At 41.4% G+C, this 22524-nt stretch overlaps 1 protein-coding gene across 4 annotated transcripts in view; it reads left to right on the forward strand.

The window, feature by feature from the left end:
* Positions 1-21750, forward strand: part of SFXN1 (sideroflexin 1) — a 41335-nt gene extending 19585 nt beyond the window's left edge. For 3 of the 4 annotated variants that reach the window (XM_068101450.2, XM_068101334.2, XM_068101449.2), the window contains exons 2-11: positions 3386-3561; positions 3684-3854; positions 11007-11105; positions 11217-11292; positions 12601-12686; positions 13597-13724; positions 16620-16669; positions 17709-17758; positions 18591-18638; positions 20965-21750. In XM_068101450.2, the coding sequence (XP_067957551.1) occupies positions 3398-3561; positions 3684-3854; positions 11007-11105; positions 11217-11292; positions 12601-12686; positions 13597-13724; positions 16620-16669; positions 17709-17758; positions 18591-18638; positions 20965-21061 (969 nt within the window). In that variant the 5' untranslated portion in view covers positions 3386-3397 and the 3' untranslated portion in view covers positions 21062-21750. Of the gene's footprint in view, positions 1-3235; positions 3304-3385; positions 3562-3683; positions 3855-11006; positions 11106-11216; positions 11293-12600; positions 12687-13596; positions 13725-16619; positions 16670-17708; positions 17759-18590; positions 18639-20964 lie in introns of those variants that run through there. The other variant, XM_068101451.2, reaches the window with a different exon arrangement.
* Positions 21751-22524: the final 774 nt, after the last annotated feature.

Here is a 22524-nt window from a genome sequence, read left to right on the forward strand (position 1 = left end):
CAGAGGAAGTTGATAGATTTTTTTTGGAGGCGCTACCACTGGCTGCGGCCCAGTATACTGTACCACCCTCGAAAGGAGGGGGGCCACGGAGTCATTGATGTCTCTGGGCGGCTTATGGCTTTTCGCCTGCAGTCTGTGCAGAGACTACTGTATGCGGAGGAGCTGCCCTGGTGCCCATTTGCACATTTTCTATTACAACAGGCTGGTGAACTGAACTATGATCGGCACCTTCTCTTGGTGGACCTTGATTGTGTCAGCAGTGCTTCACTTCCCGCTTTTTATCGGAGTTTGCTGGATGCATGGAAAGGCCTTGAGGTTAAACGTTGTCTTGAGGCATATAATTGTCATAATTTCCTCCAAGAACCTCTGTTCTATAACAGCTTTTTCCCATGTATTCCTCGTAGCCATGCTTTAATTCAAAAATTCATTAAAGGAGGCGTAAGCAAAGTGAGTGATATAAGGGATGCATCTGGAACCAAGTGGAGGTCTGCTGGGGTGATGGTGACAGGTGTTTGTGTAGCGTCTGTTCGAGTTGTTCAACAAATCAAACATGTAGTCATAAAAAAATTCAGGCAGCTAAACATTGGCTGGGAAGGCGCCGGAATTGTCGAAGATTTTCGGCTATCTTTCCCCGAAATCAAGGTGCTGCCCTCTGTCCAGTCAATTGATGATGGGTTTCCCTCTCCCTTTCACTTAGTAACTAAGGCTGGTGTCCTTAAACTCGTGAGGGGGAAAGAAGTCTCATCCCTGTCTGAAGCGATGCGTGTGGCCTTGTGGTCAGAACGGTTAGGGCCGGGGTTTCCCTCTACTCCACTGTGGCATAATATGTTTGTTCCACCCATCTACGGGTTCCTAGCGGATATACAATGGAGGCTAACACATTGGGCTCTCCCCTCAAACACTTTTATTCACCATCTAAATGCCTCGGTGCCTGTAAATTGTCCCTTCTGCGAGCAGGAGGAGGATCTTTTTCATGCATATGTCCAGTGCAGGAGGTTAGCACCTCTATTCTCTGTGATTGCACACCTTTCTTGTAAATTATCTTTCACTTTTACCTTGCATATGTTTATTAGCGCTGAGGAAGCGCCTCTAGCGAATGACTTCCAGCCAGTGTAACGCGAATTCCTGTCACAGGAATTCTGAGATCATATAAGTGTGACGTGGCAGTTCCTGATTGGTTCGTGTTGGGGAACCCCTTCTCGCTGCCGACGTGACGTAAATTCGCGCACGCGCACTGGTGAAGCGCGAGATTCGGCCCAAGGTTCTTATTATTATTATTATTATTTTTGTATACAAGATCGAGGCTCGAACCATGATCGAGGCTCGAAATTCCATGCCCGAACCTCAGCGCAATCCAAGAGGATTCACTTGTTTTTGATGTACCCTTTACCTCCTCTTGTAAAAATGCTGGTGCCTTGATGAATTTCCTGATTGCCATTGCAAAATATGCAATTTATAAGTCAAGGAAAATTAAGATTGATAAATGTTATGGTCATGACGTCATTCCAATATTTAAAGGGCTGGTGTCAGCAAGATTAAGGCTGGAATTTGATCACCATATGAGTAACGAGAATGTTGAACTTATTGAATGGAAATGGTGCACTAACGAGGCCTTGTGTGTGGTTCAGGACTCGAAACTCGTCATGGTTTTAAGAATTGCATCAAGAGTGTGATGCTTTGGTTTTGTTGTACCTTTTTTTTCTCTGCCCCTGCTTGTAAATACCCTTGCGGTATGGATTGAAATGCTTGTGCATTTTGTGGAAATAAACGGTGTTCAAATTCAATTCTCTCTAACTCTCTCTCTAACTCTCTCTTTCTCTCTAACTCTCTCTCTAACTCTCTCTCTAACTCTCTCTCTAACTCTCTCTCTAACTCTCTCTTTCTCTCTCTCTTTCTCTCTAACTCTCTCTCTAACTCTCTCTCTCTCTCTCTCTCTCTCTCTCTAACTCTCTCTCTCTCTCTCTCTCTCTCTCTCTCTCTCTCTCTCTCTCTCTCTCTCTCTCTCTCTCCTCTCTCTCTCTCTCTTTCTCTCTAACTCTGTCATGGTGCTGACTTCATGAAGGTGGGGGTACACCATCCTGGATGTAATCAGGTTCTCACTGTGTTAACAAATATAATTTCGTGCAAAATTTTTGGAGATTCGCAAAACTACATTTTTGGAATATTCGGAGCATGAGGAATCCAAAAATTAATGTTGGCATTTGCGTAGACACCTTTGCTAAAATAACACTCAGGACAGTGATGAAGATAGTCAGGTTCACTATGTTAACAAATATAATTTCGTTCAAAAATTTTGGAGATTAGGAAACCTGTACATTTTTGGAATCATCAGAGCATTGAGAATCCGAAAATCAATGTTGTCATTTGCACAGACACCTGCATGCCCGCCATTTTGGATTTTGAAAATGGCCGCCATAAAATACATATTTTGCGCTATCTCGGCTTCTAGTCAACCTAGAAACTTAATCAAATATGCTAATCCTATGTTTTCTGGGTCAAGGAATTCAATAAAAGCCTCAAAATAGTGCTCAGGATTATAGAAAAGCAACAAACAAAGGTAATTGAAAACCATTGTCTTTATATTTGTGATATAACTGTATTACATATTAATACATGATATTGCAAGTCCTTTGAAGTTATAGGTATAGGTTTATAAAGCAAGAAAGCAGCCTTGTTAGTACCAGATTGAACTATAAGTCCTATACACAGGATCTACTAGGTCTATACCGTTCAGGAATATGCTTTTATAGATCTTCATCACTGTCCTGAGCGTCATTTTCGCAAAGGTGTCTACGCAAATGTCAACATTAATTTTTGGATTCCTCATGCTCTGAATATTCCAAAAAATTAGTTTTGCGAATCTCCAAAAATTTTGAACGAAAAAACATTGTGAACCTGACTAATGTCGGGGATCTCTGGGACGCTTCTGCGAGATCGATTGGCTGTCTCCATGCCACGGGCTTGTTCAAGTGAACTGTCTGGGGCTATACAACAACAACAACAACAACCACCCTCCTCTGGATCAAACTGTTGTTCAACACACACACACACACACACACACACACACACACACACACACACACACACACACACACACACACACACACACACACACACACACACACACATCTCTTATAGTATAGATAGCAGGATAGTGTTACTTCCGTGTTTGTATACACTGTATATTTGAGTGTGATTGACAAACGGAAGGACCTTCAGCCTAGTTTGCTACCACTAGGTTGTTGTGCAAGCATTATATTGACTTTGAGTGGAGCTCTCCCATTCGGAGGCAATTGTTTCTAGGTAAGTGTGTGCTTGTTGTTTTGTTTTTGTTTATTTATTTCGTGTTTTTTGAGAAGTTTAAGATTTTGTTTTCTCCATGAAGCATCGAGACATCATGTCTGGAGATTTACCCACCGACATCAATATCAAAGAGCCTCGGTGGGACCAGAGCACGTTCGTGGGACGAGCCAAGCACTTCTTCACCGTCACGGACCCTCGCAACATCCTGCTGTCCAACTCCCAGCTCGAAAATGCCAGCAGGATTGTCCATACATACAGGTGTAGTGAGTGCTACGTGCGGTTATGGCTTGTTGTTGGATGTTTGTTGGAGATGTTCTGCACCACTTTTGCACTATGTTAGCATTGTTAACTTCAGAGCCGTTGCTGATTCTTTTCACCAGGTTGGGCCAAGTGCCCTCAGGACTCACAGAGGATCAATTATGGAAGGCCAAATATATATACGACTCTGCATTCCACCCAGACACCGGCGATAAAATGTTTGTCATTGGTCGCATGTCGGCACAAGTTCCTATGAACATGACCATCACAGGCTGCATGATGACATTTTACAGGTGAGAAACCTGCTTGACTCGTTTGTGCATTTCAGATTGGTGTGAGATAAAAAAAGCTTATTTTGACCTCCATCTTGTACCACTGTGCCTGGGGTGTTCCGATAACAAGCGGGTTGCTATCACTTTCCAAGCCAGCGTTCCGTGTCGACCGCTTTGCAAGCCGCTCGGCAAACAGAACAAGCGATTAAGAGAGATGTTTTGTTATGTTGTCAAAAATGGCCACCGTGGTCAGATTCAAAACAATACTACAGCCAGTAAAATGTTGAGGCATATATACCCCTGTTGACTGTTGTGTATACTCATAATATTGTTCAAATGTGCGTTTTACTCTTTACTTTTACTGTACTTTTATCTTAATTATTCAAGTTCTACAAACATGCAAAACATCAAACATCCCTCCCCCTTCCCCAAAATTCAGTGGTAGGGTCCATAGATTGGCAGGAAGGGGGCTCCTCCTTCTGACTCCACATTTATTTATCTTGCACAAGGAAACTAAAAACAGGAGGAGGCCATTCGGCCCATCATGCCTGCGCTACATCAACACCAGACCAATTGCAGTTCTGTATATCCGTCAAAACGACGCGATTCAATTGGGGAACAAGGGGAGGAATGGGGATGAGACAATGTGGCACACCAGGGATATCCCAAGGGTAGCAAAAAAAAAAAGTGGAAATATATTTAGTTAAATTATTTAAATAAGAAAAGGAAAAAGCAATTTTTCACTTTCCCCCTTGCTTCCAGTGTATGTGTGGGAGGCGTGGAGAGGAGGGGAAATTCAATTGTTTGATGACAAACACATCATCAACCAAACACCACCCCTTGACACCCCACAGACACGACACTCCACAATCACCCATCCATACTCGAGCTACCTGAAAGTCCTGCTAATCAAAGGGAGGCGCAAAGCATCCCTCCCTTTATATAAGGGATCGTTTCTCTGAATGCAGCTTTAAAATGGGGACTGAAAATACTTTCCTCAGCTTCTACTGGACGAGATCGGCTGCAAATTTCAGAAGTAAATGCTTTGTACGTTGAGGTAATATGTTCCAAATTTCAGCAACGTCTGTTTCCACATTCTTGAGTTTTATTAAGAAAACCCTCAATCACGTTGGTCTCCATCCGTCCGTCCGCCCAAAATGTGTTGGCGCTCATATCTCAAGGGCTATATATTGAAACTAGCTGAATCTTGGAATATACATTGGCCAATAGATCTCGTTAATGGCTTTCAAAACAAATTCCACCTAAGTGCTATAGTTTTTGCTTTAAAATTATATATTATTTATTTATATATATATATATATATATATATATATATATATATATATATATATATATATATATATATATATATATATATATATATATATATATATATATACAGTGGAACCTTGACTTACGAGTTTAATTCGTTCTGTGACCGAGCTCGTAACTCAAATTGCTCGTTTCTCAAATCAAATTTCCCCATTAAAATGCATTGAAATGCTATTAATCCGTTCCAGCCCGCCAAAAACCACACCAATTTTTTTAAAAATATACAGTATATATATAAATATCTCGCGCTTTATATTTCACCTGTATGCAGCATACAAGTTGGCAGGATGGCCTGGACTGGAGGTACGCACACTTGACTCTAAAGTCTAAACTGTCCAGCCTGGGTTTGAATCCCGACCCAGCTATAACCTGTCATGGGTGAATCACAGGCAGGGTGATTCATCAATGTGTGTACCGCTAAACTGGGCGCCCCGTTTGCGTCCCATTAGTTGTTGGATGTTAAGGATCTCACCGTGTTTTCCACAAAGAGAAGGCGAGCTATCGCCGGCACTCTGAACAAGTTGTGGCCGGGCATGGCATGAACATGAAAACATGAACATGAACATGAAATGTTCGACATGAACATGAAATTTTCCAAAATAACCAACATGCGAAAACAAAAATGCAGCGCTATACGACAGAGATACTGTACGTGCACGGCAAGATAACCACGTGACCGGAACCCACCTGGCGGCAAAACTGAAAATAACCAACATGCGAAAACAAAAATGCAGCGCTATACGACAGAGATACTGTACTTGCACGGCAAGATAACCACGTGACCGGGTGGCGAAAGCTCGTAACTCAGATCTCGGCTCGCATCTCAAAGCAATAAACCGCCCGAGCGACGGCTCGTATCTCGAAAAACTCGTAAGTTGGGGCACTCGTAAGTCAAGGTTCCACTGTATATATATATATATATATATATATATATATATATATATATATATATATATATATATATATATATATATATATATATATATATATGTATGTATATATATATATGTATGTATATATATATATGTACACATACACACTTTATATCTCTTCAAAATGTTATTACCCAAATCTAATGTGCTGGTTTAATGGCCTAATGGGTACGGCATCAGACTCCCAAAGCTGGGGAGTGTAGCTTTGAGTCCCATCTAGGTTGAATAACTTTTTTTCTTCTTACTTGTTGAAGTATTTTATGTCGTCTTGAATTAATCAAAGGGAGGCGCAAAGTAGCCCTCCCCTCCCTTTATATGGGATTGTTTCTCTGTATGCAATTTCAACATGGGGACTGAAAATTCGTTTGTCGGCTTCTACTGGTATATTTATATATTTATATACATATACATAAAGTGACGCCCTACATCTGGCAAATAAAATACATTTACTTCTTCATGCAGGTGTATGAATCAAATTGGCACCTATTTATATGAACCTTTCTAGAGCATTACGTGGTTCCTCCTAAGAACACAAGGGTAGTTCAGCATGCACACGAGATTTTTTCAATGCCCCTTCTTTTCTATACTTTGCCACATGGCACATACCCTTATATAAAGGGGCCTTTTCTATGCCCCTGGCATTTTACCCAAGAATATCCTTGTATCCTCCATCTCTAATACTTCCAGATACCGATCTGACTCAAATTTAAACCTATATCCTGTTTCTCCTGCCACTACTCTCAGACTGTGGTCCCTGGTCCTATCACTGTCTATTCTACTGAATAATTATTCTTCACTTATTTTGTCTGTACCCTTCATTATCTTAAACATCCCTATCATATCCCCTTGTAACAGTCTCCTTTCTAATTTATAAAGCCCTGTCTCCTTCAGCCGCTCCTCATAGCTGAGTCTAGCTAGGCCCGGAATCGACCAAGTATAGCCCTGTGCTGTACCCTCTCTATGGCAGCTATGTCCTTCCTGAGTTGTGGTGACCAAAACTGCACACAATTTTATAGATGGGCCTTCTCTAAATTATTGTACACTGGTAAAACCACCTCTTTTCATTTATAATTGATCCCCCTATGAATACAACCTAAAGCCCTGTTTGCTTTACCTATAGCTACCTGTCATTATCCTGTCTGCTTACCCCTTTCCCTCCCCCCTCCCCACCCCCTGAATCTACCACCACCCCCAAATCCTTCTCCAGTGTGACGCGCTCCAAAATTGCTCCTTGCTTCATGTAATCTCTATGTTCATTATTCTTACCCAGCCCCAGCACCTTACACTTGTTCAGGTTAAATTCCATCTACCAATCTTTTTCCCAATCTATGCAAGTATCAATACTTTCCTGAATCTGATCACTACCCCCTCTGCTATCTACCTTACCTCCAAGCTTTGTGTCATCTGCTCATTTCTAAAGCTTACTCTTCACCCCCTATCCAAATTATTGATGTAAATTATGAATAATGATGGTCCTCGTGCTGACCCCTGAGGTACCGTTACTTGCATCCTCCGAGCAAGATATCCTCCCACTCACAGCCACACTTTGCTTCCCATCACGAATCCAGTGTCAAATCCAGTTGGCTACCTGACCAGCCACTCCACAAGCCCTCACCTTGGCTAACAACGTCCTATGTGGTACCTTTTCAAATGCCTTCTTAAAGTCTAGATATACTATGTCCACTAGCCGAGGCAAAATAGCATCTCTTTACCGGAGTAATTATGTACAGACTACTGTAATTAGAAATGTAATCGCTTCAGTTACCGGCAATCCTTACTGCAGTATACGTAAATCACAATAGAGTAACCTATAGTAATTATAAGGTTAACTAGAACTGCTAGCAAGTATATGAGAGAACAGCTACTACTTCTAACGATGGCATTTTTGCCTGGAGCTGCCATTCCCTCATCCACCCAATCAGAAACTGCTTCATAGAACTCTAAAAGATTTGGTAGACAAGACCTACCTTTGGTAAACCCATGCTGACTGCCTTTAATTAGTTTATATTTATTATTTGCAAAATCGAAGATTTTTCAAGTATATTGGTCGGTTGAGTTTGTGGTTCTGTCTGTGTCTGTCTGTCTGTCTGTTTGTCTGTCTGTCACCGGCCTACAGGTCACAATTTTCAACCGATCTTCACGAAACTTCCCCAAATGGTAGAGTTGGTCAAAAGCAAGAAGCCTATTGTTTTTGGGGTCAAAAGGTCAAAAGGTCAACATAGCCCAAAGGTCACCAACTTTGCTAAATTTCTAAAATCCTCAATTTTCATCTGATTGACTTGAAATTCGAAGAGGACTTGCAATTCTGGTCACTGAATTCAACCACCAAGTATTTTTGAGGTCAATATAGGCCAAAAGGTCAACATAGGCCAAATTTCTAAAATCCTCAATTTTCATCTGATTGACTTGAAATTTGAAGACGACTTGCACATCTGGTCACTGAATTCAACCTTCAAGTATCTTTAAGGTCAATATCGGCCAAAAGGTCAACATAGGCCAAGTTTCAAAAATCCTCAATTTTCATCCAATTGACTTGACAATTGAACAGCATTTGCACATTGTCACTAAATAGGAAAACGAACTATTTTTGAGGTAAAAAGGTCAAAGGTCAACTCAAGGTCAGCCTTCCAAAATCATCATTTTTCATCTGAAAAATCGTCACTTTTCCTCCTGTTGACCCGAGCTTTGATCAAGATTGTCAATTTTAATATTGATGAAATGGACAATTTGCATCTTTTTTCTTGGTGGGGGTGGGGGGGGGGGGCGGATTTTGCAAGTATCATGCTCCGCATGACGTCTTCTTGTTTAAATTGTTCCTCATCTGGTCGCTAATTAAGGTCTCCAACACCTCCACAAACTGATGTCAATCTAACAGGTCTATAGTTCTTCTCTGGATCCTTTCTTAAATAACGATGTTACACGTGCTACTCTCCAATCCTCCGGTACCTGTTCTGACTCCAGTAACCTATTTGCAATATATGTTAGCATCTCGCTTACCTGCTCAGCCACCTACCTCAATACTCTCGGGTGAATATTATCTGCCCCGAGCTTTATCTACTCTTGGATTCCCTAGTTGTTCCTTTACTTCCTCCGCTCCGACCTGGATCTTCCGTAAAAGCCCTTCCTCACCTCCATGATGGATACTCTCAACTATTGGCAATTCCCCTGACTGTTTTTGTGTAAATGTTGAAGTAAAATACCTGTGTAATAAGCCTACAATCTCACTTTCCTCACTAACCACTCTCCCTGTGCTTCCTCAATGGGCCCAGACTTGTCCTAACCTGTTATTTACCCCTTGTATACATAAAGAATGTCTTGTTGTTATGTTTAATATTCTTACTCATGTCCTTCTCACACTCTCTTTTGGCTTACCGAGTTATTTTCTTAACTTGCGTCTGCTTACTCTGATACTGATGCATATCTAACTCCAGTCCTGTTATTTAATACCAAATAAACACCTTCTGCTTCTCCTCAGTACGATTCCTTATCTCACTGCTCAACCAACCTCTTTCTCCCTCTAGTTTTACACCTCATTGGAATGTACTTATTCTGCACTCCACACATTTGCTACTTGTAGGTTTCCCATTTCTCTGATGCTGATCGTCCTCTTTTTAGCCTTTCCCAATCTACATCACCCAACTCACTCCTCATACCCTCAGAGTTTGCCTTCCTGAAATCTAATAGTCTTTCTCTAATATCCCAAACTCTAACTCGTAACAAAATCCATCCCCACATTATGTTATGGTCATTTGATCCGAAATGCTGCCCTACCTCCACCTCCTCCACTACATTGGGATTGTTACTGAGATGGAGGTCTAACACCGCACTCCCCCTCATGGGTCTATCTACTCGTACAAACTGGGTTAAAAGACCATTCTGGACCACATCTAGGAAATCCTCATCTACTCTACCCTTTTCCTGTTCCTGGATCCAATCTATCCCTGGCAAGTTAAAATCCCCAATAATCTAATACTCTTCCCTTACCATATGCCCTTCTGTATTCGTCATGTACTCCTCCTTCCTCACACCAGGAGCCCTATAAAACATCTTACCTGTATATTACTGTTTTTACAATCTCTGATCCCTACCTGTACAGAATCCTCTGCATTAATTCCCTCCTTAATGTCATCCCTTTCTCTCAATGCAATGCTGTCTTTTGCCCAGATTTCTTCACCTCCTCTTATTTATTTTCTCCTTGCTATCACACCCATACACCTTGTATCCTTCCAATCCTGTTCTTCCAGTTACTCTCCTCATTAAACCATGTTTCGCTTCCTGCAACAACATCACACTCATTATCTACTTTGGCCTCAAGCTCTTCCATCTTATTATTTAAACTCCTGGCATTGGTTTAGAATAAGTTTAACTTTTCACTTCCTGAAATTCTATTTCTTGCCTGGCCTTATGAATCACAATTACATCATCATTTCCTTCTTTTATAGCTTCCTCGTCCTCCTTTGACCTAAATAAAGCCTCATTTCCTTCCACAATTCCCACCGAAAAACTTTGCTGCCCTCTTTGTGTTTAGCATATGGCTGATCTTTCTTTCCCTTTTCCTCGTACTCTGTAGCCGCTGCTAACACAATATGTTTGTTTGGGGAAGTTGTCACGAGGATCAAGTAAAACTGAAAACGACAGCCCGGACAACATTTGCTTGATTACATGAAGACCGCCATGTTGTTAAGCGGTGCCGAGCGCACCGTTCTGTTAGAGTGCTTGCTTGAGCGCTTTGGATTAAAAAGCTGCTTGGCAGGCAATTGCAAGCTGCTCGATCACGGAACACATCCCAGGTCTACTGGTCCATTGTTGTGTATCGCAGTGCTATATTGATCTGAGCCACATCCATCTGATACGCAACACATAGGCTATAATCTGTGCTGTACTTTAACATCATTAATACCACCCACAGGTCTACCCCAGCAGTTCTCTTCTGGCAATGGATAAACCAGTCGTTCAACGCTGTCGTGAACTACACCAACCGCAGCGGAGATGCTCCAATTACCGTAAAGTACGACTGATGTCCATTTCAACCTGAAAACTTTCCAGATTCTTGCAAATGCCTTGAAAATTAGACAAGTTTGATTATGATGGCTATAAGCAGTCCTGTCTCGCTTTGCAGCCAACTTGGCACGGCCTACGTGTGCGCAACCACCGGTGCGGTCATTACGGCGCTCGGCCTAAACTCGCTTACCAAGGTACGAAATTGCTTATTGTACACAGTTATTATCTTTTATTGGTTTGTCTGACATTTACAGCATGATAAAATAACCTTAATGGAAGTAACTTAAATTTATTTTTATTAATCAATTAAAAGTGCAATTACTTTACAAAGTTATCTTGATGAGCACTTGTTCAATCTGTACATGTCATGCCCTCCAACTTTCACCCAATTTGATGTACTACAGCCACCTGCTCTCTTCAGGAGCATTGGAAAGTCGTCTCCCCCACCCTCATAGGTGGGGGTTGGGTTTTTTTAATATCCCTTGGGAACTACCAACATGTATGAAAAATTTGGCAGAGATCGGTCCAGTCCAGCTTTTTTCTATGATTTTCAGATGTATGTCCATACATAAACGCATACAGCGGCCTGCAAAAGTATTCACCCCCTACCAATAATGCCACATTTAGATGAATTACGACTTATGGAGAAACTATTTTTCTGAATGAACTTTTTTATTCATAACTGAAGAGATCAAACTAAACACTTATAGTTTAAGAAGGTTACATGTCAGGAATACGTGAAAAAACATTTACAAATTAAGATTCACTGATTGTAAAGGTATTCAGCCCCTTCGGTCAGTACTTGGTGGAAACACCTTTTGCAGCAATGACTGCTACGAGTGTTTTTGGGGTCGGTCTCTACCAGGTTTGCACAGTGAGATGGTGAAATGTTTACCCATTCTTCACATGAAAATTGCTCTCGTTCTACCAAGTTTGTTGGGGATCGTCAATGGACTGCAATCCAGTCTCAATTTGGTGTCATAGCAAAAGGGTTGAATACTTATTAACTCGAGACATTTCAGTTTTTGATTATTATTTTTTATTTTGTAAAAAAAAATCTAAAAAATAAATAAAATACCACTTTGACATAATGTGGTATTATATGTAGATCAGTAACAAAAAAAAACAACCATTTAATCAATTTTTAAATCAGGCTGTAACGCAACAAAATTTAAAAACGTCAAGGGGTGTGAATACTTTCTGGAGGCACTGTATGCAGGCTTTTTGTGTACAGTAAGGGTTATACACAACCACTGGAGACACACTGTATATATGTGATGTTTGTTGGCTGGCGTATGCCCACCTGATGCTTTTCCAGAAACACACCTTTAGTACTTCAAGATTGTCACTGTTTGTATTTAATTACAGACATATATATATATATATATATATATATATATATATATATATATATATATATATATATATATATATATATATATATATATATATATATATATATTTCTTGGTTCTCTGTTGCTTTTCCTTTCGTGTATTTGCAGCATGTAACACCACTCATTGGACGCTTTGTACCCTTTGCCGCCGTTGCAGCAGCTAACTGCATAAACATCCCATTCATGAGACAAAGGTACGTCCACGTGCCATCGACCAAGCCCCATTGTCAAGCCCCAGGCTGCCAGACGAGTTGTTGCCTTCTCCCCCTTTTTATCTTATTGTTTCTCCAACGAAAGTTGAATGCCTGGAACGTCAGTCAGCTTCTCCGTGCTTACCAAACCACGGCGGTTAGCGTATCTCAGTCTAATTCGTTGGTTCCATTGTTCTAGCTGTCCATCCATGCATAATAATGCTAGTCTTCACAGTTAGGACAAGTTTCCCATTCATTTTTCCTATAGGTTGCTGAAGCCTGAACGCTTTCTTGATGCATCTGTGGCAAATATTGTACATTTGGATGTTCAATCATTTGAGAGTGTACAAGAATAGTTTTCTGAGTTAAACATGCTTTGATGCATCGCCTTGCCCGGAGCTGGCAAGATGGCCTATAGGTAGGTACGCACACTCTCCTTGAAGTTTCAATTCCGTCCCAGATAAAAACTGTCATCCTGGTAGTTCGCAGGCAGGTTGTGAGGCATCAACGTGTGTGCCGTCCCTTGGATGGACGTTAAACTGGGCATCCCATCTGCCGGCATTAGTTGGTGGACGTTAAACATCCCACGTTGTCTTTCGAGAAGAGTTGGCGAGCTATTCCGGCCCGGCACCCTGAACAAATAACTAATTCCTACCTGGACTGCATGTAGCAAGTGGTCTGATCTTCCTGGCGTTTCCCTGACACCAAAAATACACGATTATCTCAGAGTAGAGTTGCAGCTTCTACTATGCTTCCTGTGAAAGGCCTGCTTCAGATATGAAGGGTAACCCAGGCTATACTTTGTAGTGTGTAATGTATCATATGAGCAACCGTTAAAAGTAAGTTTATGTGTTCGTCTGATGTACTTGGGATATGCATGGTTGAGCATCACCTAGTGTTTTGTTCTCCACAGGGAGTTGAAGCACGGTATCCCTGTGTTTGACGAGCATGGTAAACGACTGGGAGAATCTGAGAAGGCGGCGCAACAGGCCATTGGCCAAGTCATCGTGTCCAGAATCTGCATGGCAGCACCTGGCATGGGTAGGCCTCATTTCCTCCGTTTCCCACCTCAACATAGTTGTCAGACAACACGCTGTTTTCTGTCTAACATCTTCATTCTTAGATGGTCCAAAGTCCCAGCTTGTGTTCGATGAACCATTTCAAGATGGCGACCAAAAAAATGAAAATTGTAGAGAAACAAAAATGGATCCCATTTTCACCATTATTTGCACAATTTGTTTATGATTTATTGGAAATGCAGCAGTGCATGTGGCATACACAGTAAGATCATTATCAAACTATGGTCATGCAAGCCTGGATATCCACATTTAGAATTCAAATCAGATATTCCTCCCTTTGTGACTCTTATCAAGTTTTGACCACACAAGTCTGTTCAATTCACATATGCGTAATCTGGTAATATCATATAATACTCGAGTTCAATCACATTTTCTGTCCTTTCAACGCGCGTACTATTGAAAACATTTAGTGAAGTGTATATTTGAATACCAAGAACGTCACTGTAACCAAATTAGTTTGATACGGAGTCCTTATGGCCTGATTTCCTATTCACGATCATCGTCGCCTTCGTCAACAGTCGTATCATCGTCTGGTTCCACAAGGTCGTCATCTCTCATGTTGTCACAAGTTTGCAGCTTGCATGTGGCCATGCGTTTGAGCCCATTCGCAAGACACAGGCAAATCCATAAGCTTACAGATTTTGGAATATTTGCATGACATAAACTCAAGGATGACATCTGGAGCAGGAGGGCCTGCCATCCAGGAAATAACAAGGTGGTCATCCTCTTCACTCCATCCATGCCCTTCTGCAGGATTTGGTATGTTGGGATCTCTCTCTAGACTGCGATGCCATACTGCGCATTGGTAACTTGCTCTCAAAGCATGCATGTTCAAACAATCCTCACATGGGGGCAGCCGACCAGATTCTACCTCACCTCGTTTCGCTAAGGACAACTGATACCGAAGCACGTTAGCCTCACTGGTATTAGACAGCGTACAGTCGACAAGTTTGTGGGCAGTGACCACACATCTCCTAACTGAGTGAATGGCTCTTGGTACTCTGTGCTCTTCTGTACCAGTTTTAAAGCCTTGAGCTTTCCTCGAACCCCAAAAGCACTAACCGTGTCGCATCCTGTGAAATGCTTGCAAACCAGGTAATTCTTTACATGCATTCTGACTAACTGCTGCAGTGACTTTGTTTACATCAATGAATCTCACTCAATTATTGGTGGCACACTTGAAATGCACAGCTGAGTGCAGGTCACTGTTGAATGCCAGAGAGACTATGAACACGTCCGTGTCTTCAGAGGCAATGATCACATAAGCCGAGTCTGGTGTAGCATGTTTTGAAATTAGCAGCATGCGTGTGTCTGCCTCTTCCTGCCTTGAATACAGATCTTTGACTACAGTGGAATCAGCAAGGGCCAATTAGAAGCATTTCTCAGCACACATGACATACATTCTTATGTCCTGAAGCTTTGTTCGCAGCTGCGGTTTTTGCCAATCCTGCGAGTGAAATTTGACGAGATTGGTTTTGCTGTCTGATGATGACAGAAGTCGCCTCCACTGTTTTATCTTGTGACCAACAAGAATATTACTGAAGATCGGGTATTAAGAGCCAGCATGGCCACAAGAAGAGACATCCATGACTTCAGCGACTTCAGTTAAACAGGCGCTTCAGTGACAAAGCCTGCAGAAATTGCTAACATGTCATGTGGAACTGTCAAGAAGGTGATGGCAGCCTGGGAAAAAGCAGGAAAGGCTGCGAAAAATAAGCATACTGCGAGGTGAAACAGGAGAGCAATGGCGGACAAACTGTGCAAAGTTCAACGTGGGCCGTGAGCCCCTGTATTGTCGAAAACAGTCAGAAGAGAACTTCACAGGGTGGGATACCATAGCCAGGTTGCTATGCACAAACTGCTCATAACACCGTTTGTAGGTCCTGTGGTACAAGAACCATAGACAATGAACTGTCGAGGAATGTGATGAGGTCTGATGAGTCCTTCACCATTGATCTTGATGAATGGACGTGTGCACGTGTGGCGACAGCCCAGGGATCTCGACAGCCCCGAGTGCCTGGTTCCAGCAGTAAAAGGTCCTGTTGTTCCATAATGCTGTGGGCTACGTTTTCCTGGCATAGCTTGGGTCCACTCATTCCCTTATAAGACAACGTTGATGCAGCGTGCTATGTTGTCATCCTGAGCGATCATCTGCATCCCATGATGCATCATTTCTTCCCTTCCGGGAGGGGTCTTTCTGGATGACAATGCTTCAGTCCACAGGACATTTGTCACTCACCGAATGGTTTCAAGAGCATGAGGACGAAGTTACCCATCTTCCACGGCCCTCCCAATTGCCGGACCTAAATTCCATAGAGCATTGTGGGAATGCCTGGAGAGGTGCCTATGATAGCGGTTTCCACATCCATCAACCTGATATGAATTGGAGGACTTCCTTATGAATGAATGGTGCCACATTCCTGCAGAACAGTTCCAGACCCTTGTTGACTCCGTCACGTCATATCCACGCCATCCTGGATGCACGTGGTGGCCCAACACCCTACGGCCTACGGAGTGACATTCTGTTGGTGTTTACATTTTTTTCTACACTACCTGTAGATAAAGTGACAGGTTTTGAATTGAGAAAATTTTGTTTCACAAACAAAACTTTCAGAAAATTTTATTCCTTCTTTTTTATCTTGGAGATTCTCCGACTGAGTGAATAGGCAACTGTAATGAAGAAGAAGGTCATGCCCGTAGATAACACTGAACATGGAGATGGTAACGAGTGGTTTTTCAAACAAAATTATTTACAAACAAAATTATTTTTTCAAACAATCAAACTTTCTTTAGCAATGTTTAAGTGGTTGTTTAATTTAGAGTTTTCTCAATAACGCATCTCCACTTTGTCTCGCAGGCATTCCACCATTCATCATGAATGCTTTAGACAAGAGAGCCTTCATGAAGGTTGGTGCTCAGATCGGTGAAATATTGTCGAAATTTGATTGTTGCGTGCCATTGTTGCTTTTGATGATAAATATGGCATTAGATAAAGCCCATCTGAACATTGTACAGGGTGTTTCAAAATTTCGTAATAATAGGAAATATTTTGGGTGCGATGTGCAATTTGCAGAGACAGTCTTATAGGCCTCAATTTTTACGAAGAGAATGTTAGATGCAAGAAATCTCGTGATGTTGAAAGATTTTGGTTCCTTATTTGGATGACATTCCACTTCAGAGATTGAGGAAAGTTTTATTTTGACAGGGTGGGGCTCCAGCACATGATGCCGCAATCGTGTGAATGTTTTTGGATGAGACGTTGCCTTTTTTTGTATACTTGGTCTAGGCTCATATTAGAGCTAAAAAGGTGGATCGGACGTCATGCACCGATAGAATGGACCAATAGAATGACACTTGAAATCGGTGGTTTTTATACCACGTGTGCTAAAATGTTAACACAAACAACTACAAAGGCGCTCGGTAGAGCGCATACCTCCGCCAGGCTGAACATTTTGTTTTGTCTCCCACTGATAGACCGGATCTGGATTCGGACCTGAACCAAAATCTAATCGGCTTGTTTTTGTCACCTAACCAACTCGTCCACCAAGTTTCGTCCAAATCCATCCATAACTTTTTGAGATATCTTGTTCACAGACAGACAGACAGGGGTGAAAACATAACCGCCATCCACCTTTGGTGGATTGATGTGTCGATGGTCACTTGATGTCCTTAAAATTGTTGATGTTAAATGTTCAATGAAATCTACATCCAAGAATTGGTTTCTTTGGAGGAATTTTAACGGAGGTAGTAAAGGTGAATACCTTTGCGTACAGACTCCTTTAACATGTAGCAAAGGCTTTGTAAATTGATGAGGATTGTCCCCTCTTCCCCTTCCTTTATCAAGAGATCTAGAAACACGACATGGTCAATTGTCTGTAGCATCTGCAAGTCAGTAATACATGTTTTGAGTGCAAGTTGCTCATTGTTCTATTACTTCTGACTGCAGAGGTTCCCATGGCTTGGAGCTCCCATTCAAGTGGGACTCGTCGGACTTTGGTATGTTGATGACCGAGGTGTGTGTGTGTGTGTGTGTGTGTGTGTGTGTGTGTGTGTGTGTGTGTGTGTGTGTGTGTGTGTGTGTGTGTGTGTGTGTGTGTTCTTTGTTTGTTTGATTGTTAATGTTGCTCAAGGTACGGTTTGGTAGTAATTTCCAATGTAAACAATTTTGAAACATTTCGGATTTTTTAGTTTTTCAATTTCATTTTTGGAGGGAAAATAAAACTTTTAAATATATTTAGCAATTTCCCACTTTTTGTTTTTCTCGTTCTCTACAAGCCTTTGCCATTAGTGTAAACTTTCCTGAACATCCAGTTTTGGAGGATATCAAGATTTCCTGTTTGTTTCTTTTCTTTATCGTGAAATGATGCACCTTTGGTTTGGCAGGATGGACTGGAGGTACATACGCACCCTCACCTGCAAGCTGTCTAGCGTGTGTTTGACTCCCGACCCAGCTATAAACTGTCACCCTGGTGTTTCACAGTCAGGGAGATTCATCTGCCAGCTTTGGTCGTCCCGTCTGCCAGCATTTTCTGGTGGACGTTAAAGATCACAGGGTGGACTGTAGGGTCACACAGGGTCACAAAGAGTAGGCAAGCTATCGCCTGCACCCTGAAAAAATTCCAAATTCCTGCCCTAACTACTGCTGGGCAGGTAATGGCAAAGGCAAACCACCCAGTATAAGCCTTACTCAGGAAGCTGCTTCGGTGGCATTGACACTGAAGCGTGGGGTACTTCTGAAAGAGAGACGGATATGCACCCTTAATGAAGTGTCTTAATCTTGTATTGACTTTCCTGTTGAAGTAATTTTTCTCTCTATCCCTCTGCGCAGCTTGGTCTTTGCAACACCTCTCTGCTGTGCTTTGTTCCCCCAAAAGAGGTACAGTGTCATTCATGTACAGTTTAATGCTTCAACAACTATATAATGAGTTCCATCAATTTTTGTTATGGCACAGCTTGCCTTTCCCTCTCAAACACCCTTTTAACACTATCTTGAAACCAGTGTTTTTAAAAAAAATGTTTTTGGCTGCACCTATATCGTCAGAAGTTTGACAGGATGGTGCAGAGGTAGCACACGTACCACCAAGCTGTCTTGTGTGGGTTAGATTCCTGACCCGAGTATAAACTGTCGGATTGGTGGTTTGCATGTGGGAAGTTGCATCACGAAGTGTGCCATACCTCCGGTGGCCGTTAAGCTGGGTATCCAGTGTGCTAGCATTAGCTGGTGGATGTTAAAGATGCCACAGTATTCCTCAGAGCTGTTTGAGTTACAGATGTTATGGGACATGAAAAGGGATCTCCGTAGGGTTTTGGGACATTGATTGATTTTATTTTATTTTATTGTATTTATTTATGTATTTATTGATGTATTTATTTACGTATTTATTTATGTATTTTTTTATGTACTAGCAGAAGTACCCGGCATTGCCGGGGGGGGGGGGGGAGGGGGAGCGAGCCCCTTGGCAAAGCGAGCGATTTTTTTTTTCATAGCGTCATAGCGATTTTTTTTGTCATAGCGTCATATCGTTCATAGCATCATAGCGTTTCATAGCGTCATAGCGATTTTTTTTTTCATAGCGTCATAGCGATTTTTTTTTTCATAGCGTCATATCGTTCATAGCGTCATATCGTTCATAGCGTTCATAGCGTCATAGCGTCATCACGTGATCACGTGATCGCTCTGAGCGAATCAGCGCCCACCTGCTCTGATTCCGTTGATTCCGTGCGCTGAAATGCGCTGAGGTAAATATGAATAAAAAATATGGATCGTCAAATATTTTGAGTTCGGCCATGTTCGTCCCACGCTCAATGGCCATGTCTATGTCAAATATCAAGCACGTAAGCCTCTCCGTTTAGGAGTCTATCGGTAACATTACACACACACACACACACACACACACACACACACACACACACACACACACACACACTGTGTTTTATATATATAGATAGTCGTGCGGCAAGGAACATCACGTGATCGCTCTGAGCGATCGATTGCAACTCTGCGTCCTGTCGTGGGCGTGGCCAACGTGGCCTCATGCTCCCAGGTGATTGGCTAACTCGAGCTCGAGAGAGCCATAATGCGCTATGTTATGGCAAAAAATATGAATCTAAAGATGAAAGGGAAAAAAACCTATGTGGTGTGAATGGCAATGTTCGTCGCTTAAATGTGAAAAAAGGCAATCGCTTTTCGCTCTGAAATATGTGCGAACGCATAACTGAGTTAATGGCGGCAGGGAACATCACGTGATCGCTCTGAGCGAATCAGCGCGCTGCTCTGCGACCGGTCAGATTCCGTGCATAATATGCCTCGCTGAAATGCGCTGAGGTAAAAATATGGTTTAAAAATATTATGAAATTTTTTCGGTCGGCCATGTTCTTACCAGGTTCAATGGCCATGTCTGTGCCAAATATCAAGTACGTGAGCCTCTCGGTTTAGGAGTCTATCGGTAACATTACACACACACACACACACACACACACACACACACACACACACACACACACAAACACACACAAACTGTTTTATATATATAGATTTATTTATGTATTTATTTATGTATTTATTTATTAATTTATGTATTTAATTATTTATTTATGTATTTATTTATTTATGTATTTATTTATTAATTTATGTATTTAATTATTTATTTATGTATTTATTTATTAATTTATGTATTTAATTATTTATTTATGTATTTATTTATTTATGCATTTTTTTTAATTTTTTTTTTGGGGTTCCTAGGCATACTGTTACCACATAAGTGAATAAGCTCATCTAGTTAAATGCAAGATTATTATTATTTATTAATTTTTGCATGACGGTGTTCTTTTGTACAAGGTTATGTCAGTGTACGGGTTTTCGGTAAAGCGCAAGGCCACTCTAACCGTCATCACACGGATAAATTGGCGGCGAAACCTAGGAATATAGCCAATGGTACAATGGCATTGAGGATATTCAAAATCATTTGACAAACTGGAAACGGCCTGAAGGTGGAGGAGGGTGGGAGGGAATTAGGGCAACTATATTTTGTGCTGTGGCTAATAAGCAGGGGTCAGTAAAGCACTTGCACTGTGACAGGTGTACAATTGAAAATCGCGATGGGATGATGGGAAAAGTGTGACGATTGGTACCCTTGACCTGTTCTGATGATAATGCGATTATTCCCAAGATGTACCGATATCCTTATCATTTCCTCTCCTAGCTCGATGGCGGTTACGAGGCTGGAACCTTCACTGCAGGAGCACATCCACCAGAATGGCAATGACGTCCAAACTGTCTACTTCAACAAGGGCCTGTGAAAGGGTGCAACGTGCTGGCTCGCCGACGTCGGGCAATCAATAGTCTTTCTTGTGCGGGTCTCGTCAGTCATTTTGTGCCCTTTGTGCGGCCAGATCCTAACGGTTTGTTTAAAGCACTACGTATTTGTATACAAACATTTTGACCTTTGACTCCTCGACTTTGCAGCTCTTCTGCTTTTAAACATGAAGCGTTACCGTGATGTGAAACCCTTCGATGCGTGCACAAATTGGTGAAACATGACGATGAACGTATGTTTGGGTTTTTTTCCTCAGATATAATGGTAATTTCAGATGAGCTCAATATTTCATTATAAGAGATATTTATCATTTATTTAATTTGGTTTCCATTTTGGTGACTAGATAGATTCAGCCTTCGTGTCGATTTGCCTAAGTTATTGGTGTCGTGAAAGTGAAAAAGAAAATGTAACAATTGTGAGCGGCACATTAAAGCCATGAGAATTCGTACTTTTAAATGGCGTACAAGGTTTTGTCTTTTTGGGGGAAACAGACAATTATGGGGTAACTTTCACTTGATGCTAAGCATTCTAAATGTACTTTTTATTCCATTGTAATAAAAGTTACAACCGTTTGAGATAGATCTGACCTTTTGTTGAGGATAAATGCCCTTTTAAAATTGTGAATGATGACGTCGCCTGTGCCCAAAACTTAAAATAAAATTGAACAATGAAGTTTGGGCTGTCTTTGTGTTTTGCCTACTTTCTATACTATAAGTGATATTTGTCTGTGTCGCCATTTTTCTCAGAGATGGTCAATCAGAGGTTCATCAGTGAGTGTTGGGGAGTTGTTAGGGCAAAACAAAATATTTGAAGGTTGGATTTAACAGTTTGGATTTTTCTTTAATCGCTCTATTGTGCCTAAGCCTTTGTAGTTATGTAAAAAGGTAATATTAAAACAAGAAGATGTCATGCAGAGCACGATAGTTGCAAAATCCACCCACCCCCTCCCTGCCAAAAAAAGGTTGCCATTGATCCATCAAATTGTCCATTTCATCAAGATTAAAATTGACGATCATGATCAAAGCTCAGGTGAATGGGATGAGAAGTGGTGATTTTGCAGATGAAAATTGATGATTTTAGAAGTTTGACCCAAGTTGGCTTTTGACCTTTTGACCTCAAACAGTTGATTTCCCAATTTAGTGAGGCACTATGCAAATGCTGTTAAATTTTCAAGTCAATCGGATGAAAATTGACGGTTTTTCAGATTAAAATTTATGATTTTGGAAGTTTGACCTTGAGTTGACCTTTTGACCTCAAAAATAGTTGGTTTCCCTATTTAGTGACGATGTGCAAATTCTGTTCAATTTTCAAGTCAATTGGATGAAAAATGGCGATTTTAGAAATTTGACCTCCATATGACCTTTGACCTCAATCAATATCCTCTACAATCTCGAATGTGACGACCTCTACAACTTGGTGAAGTTTCATGATGATCGGTTTAGAATT

Source organism: Myxine glutinosa, chromosome 2 (genome assembly GCF_964187855.1).
Source record: "Myxine glutinosa chromosome 2, kmMyxGlut1.1, whole genome shotgun sequence".
Lineage (NCBI taxonomy): Eukaryota > Metazoa > Chordata > Myxini > Myxiniformes > Myxinidae > Myxine > Myxine glutinosa.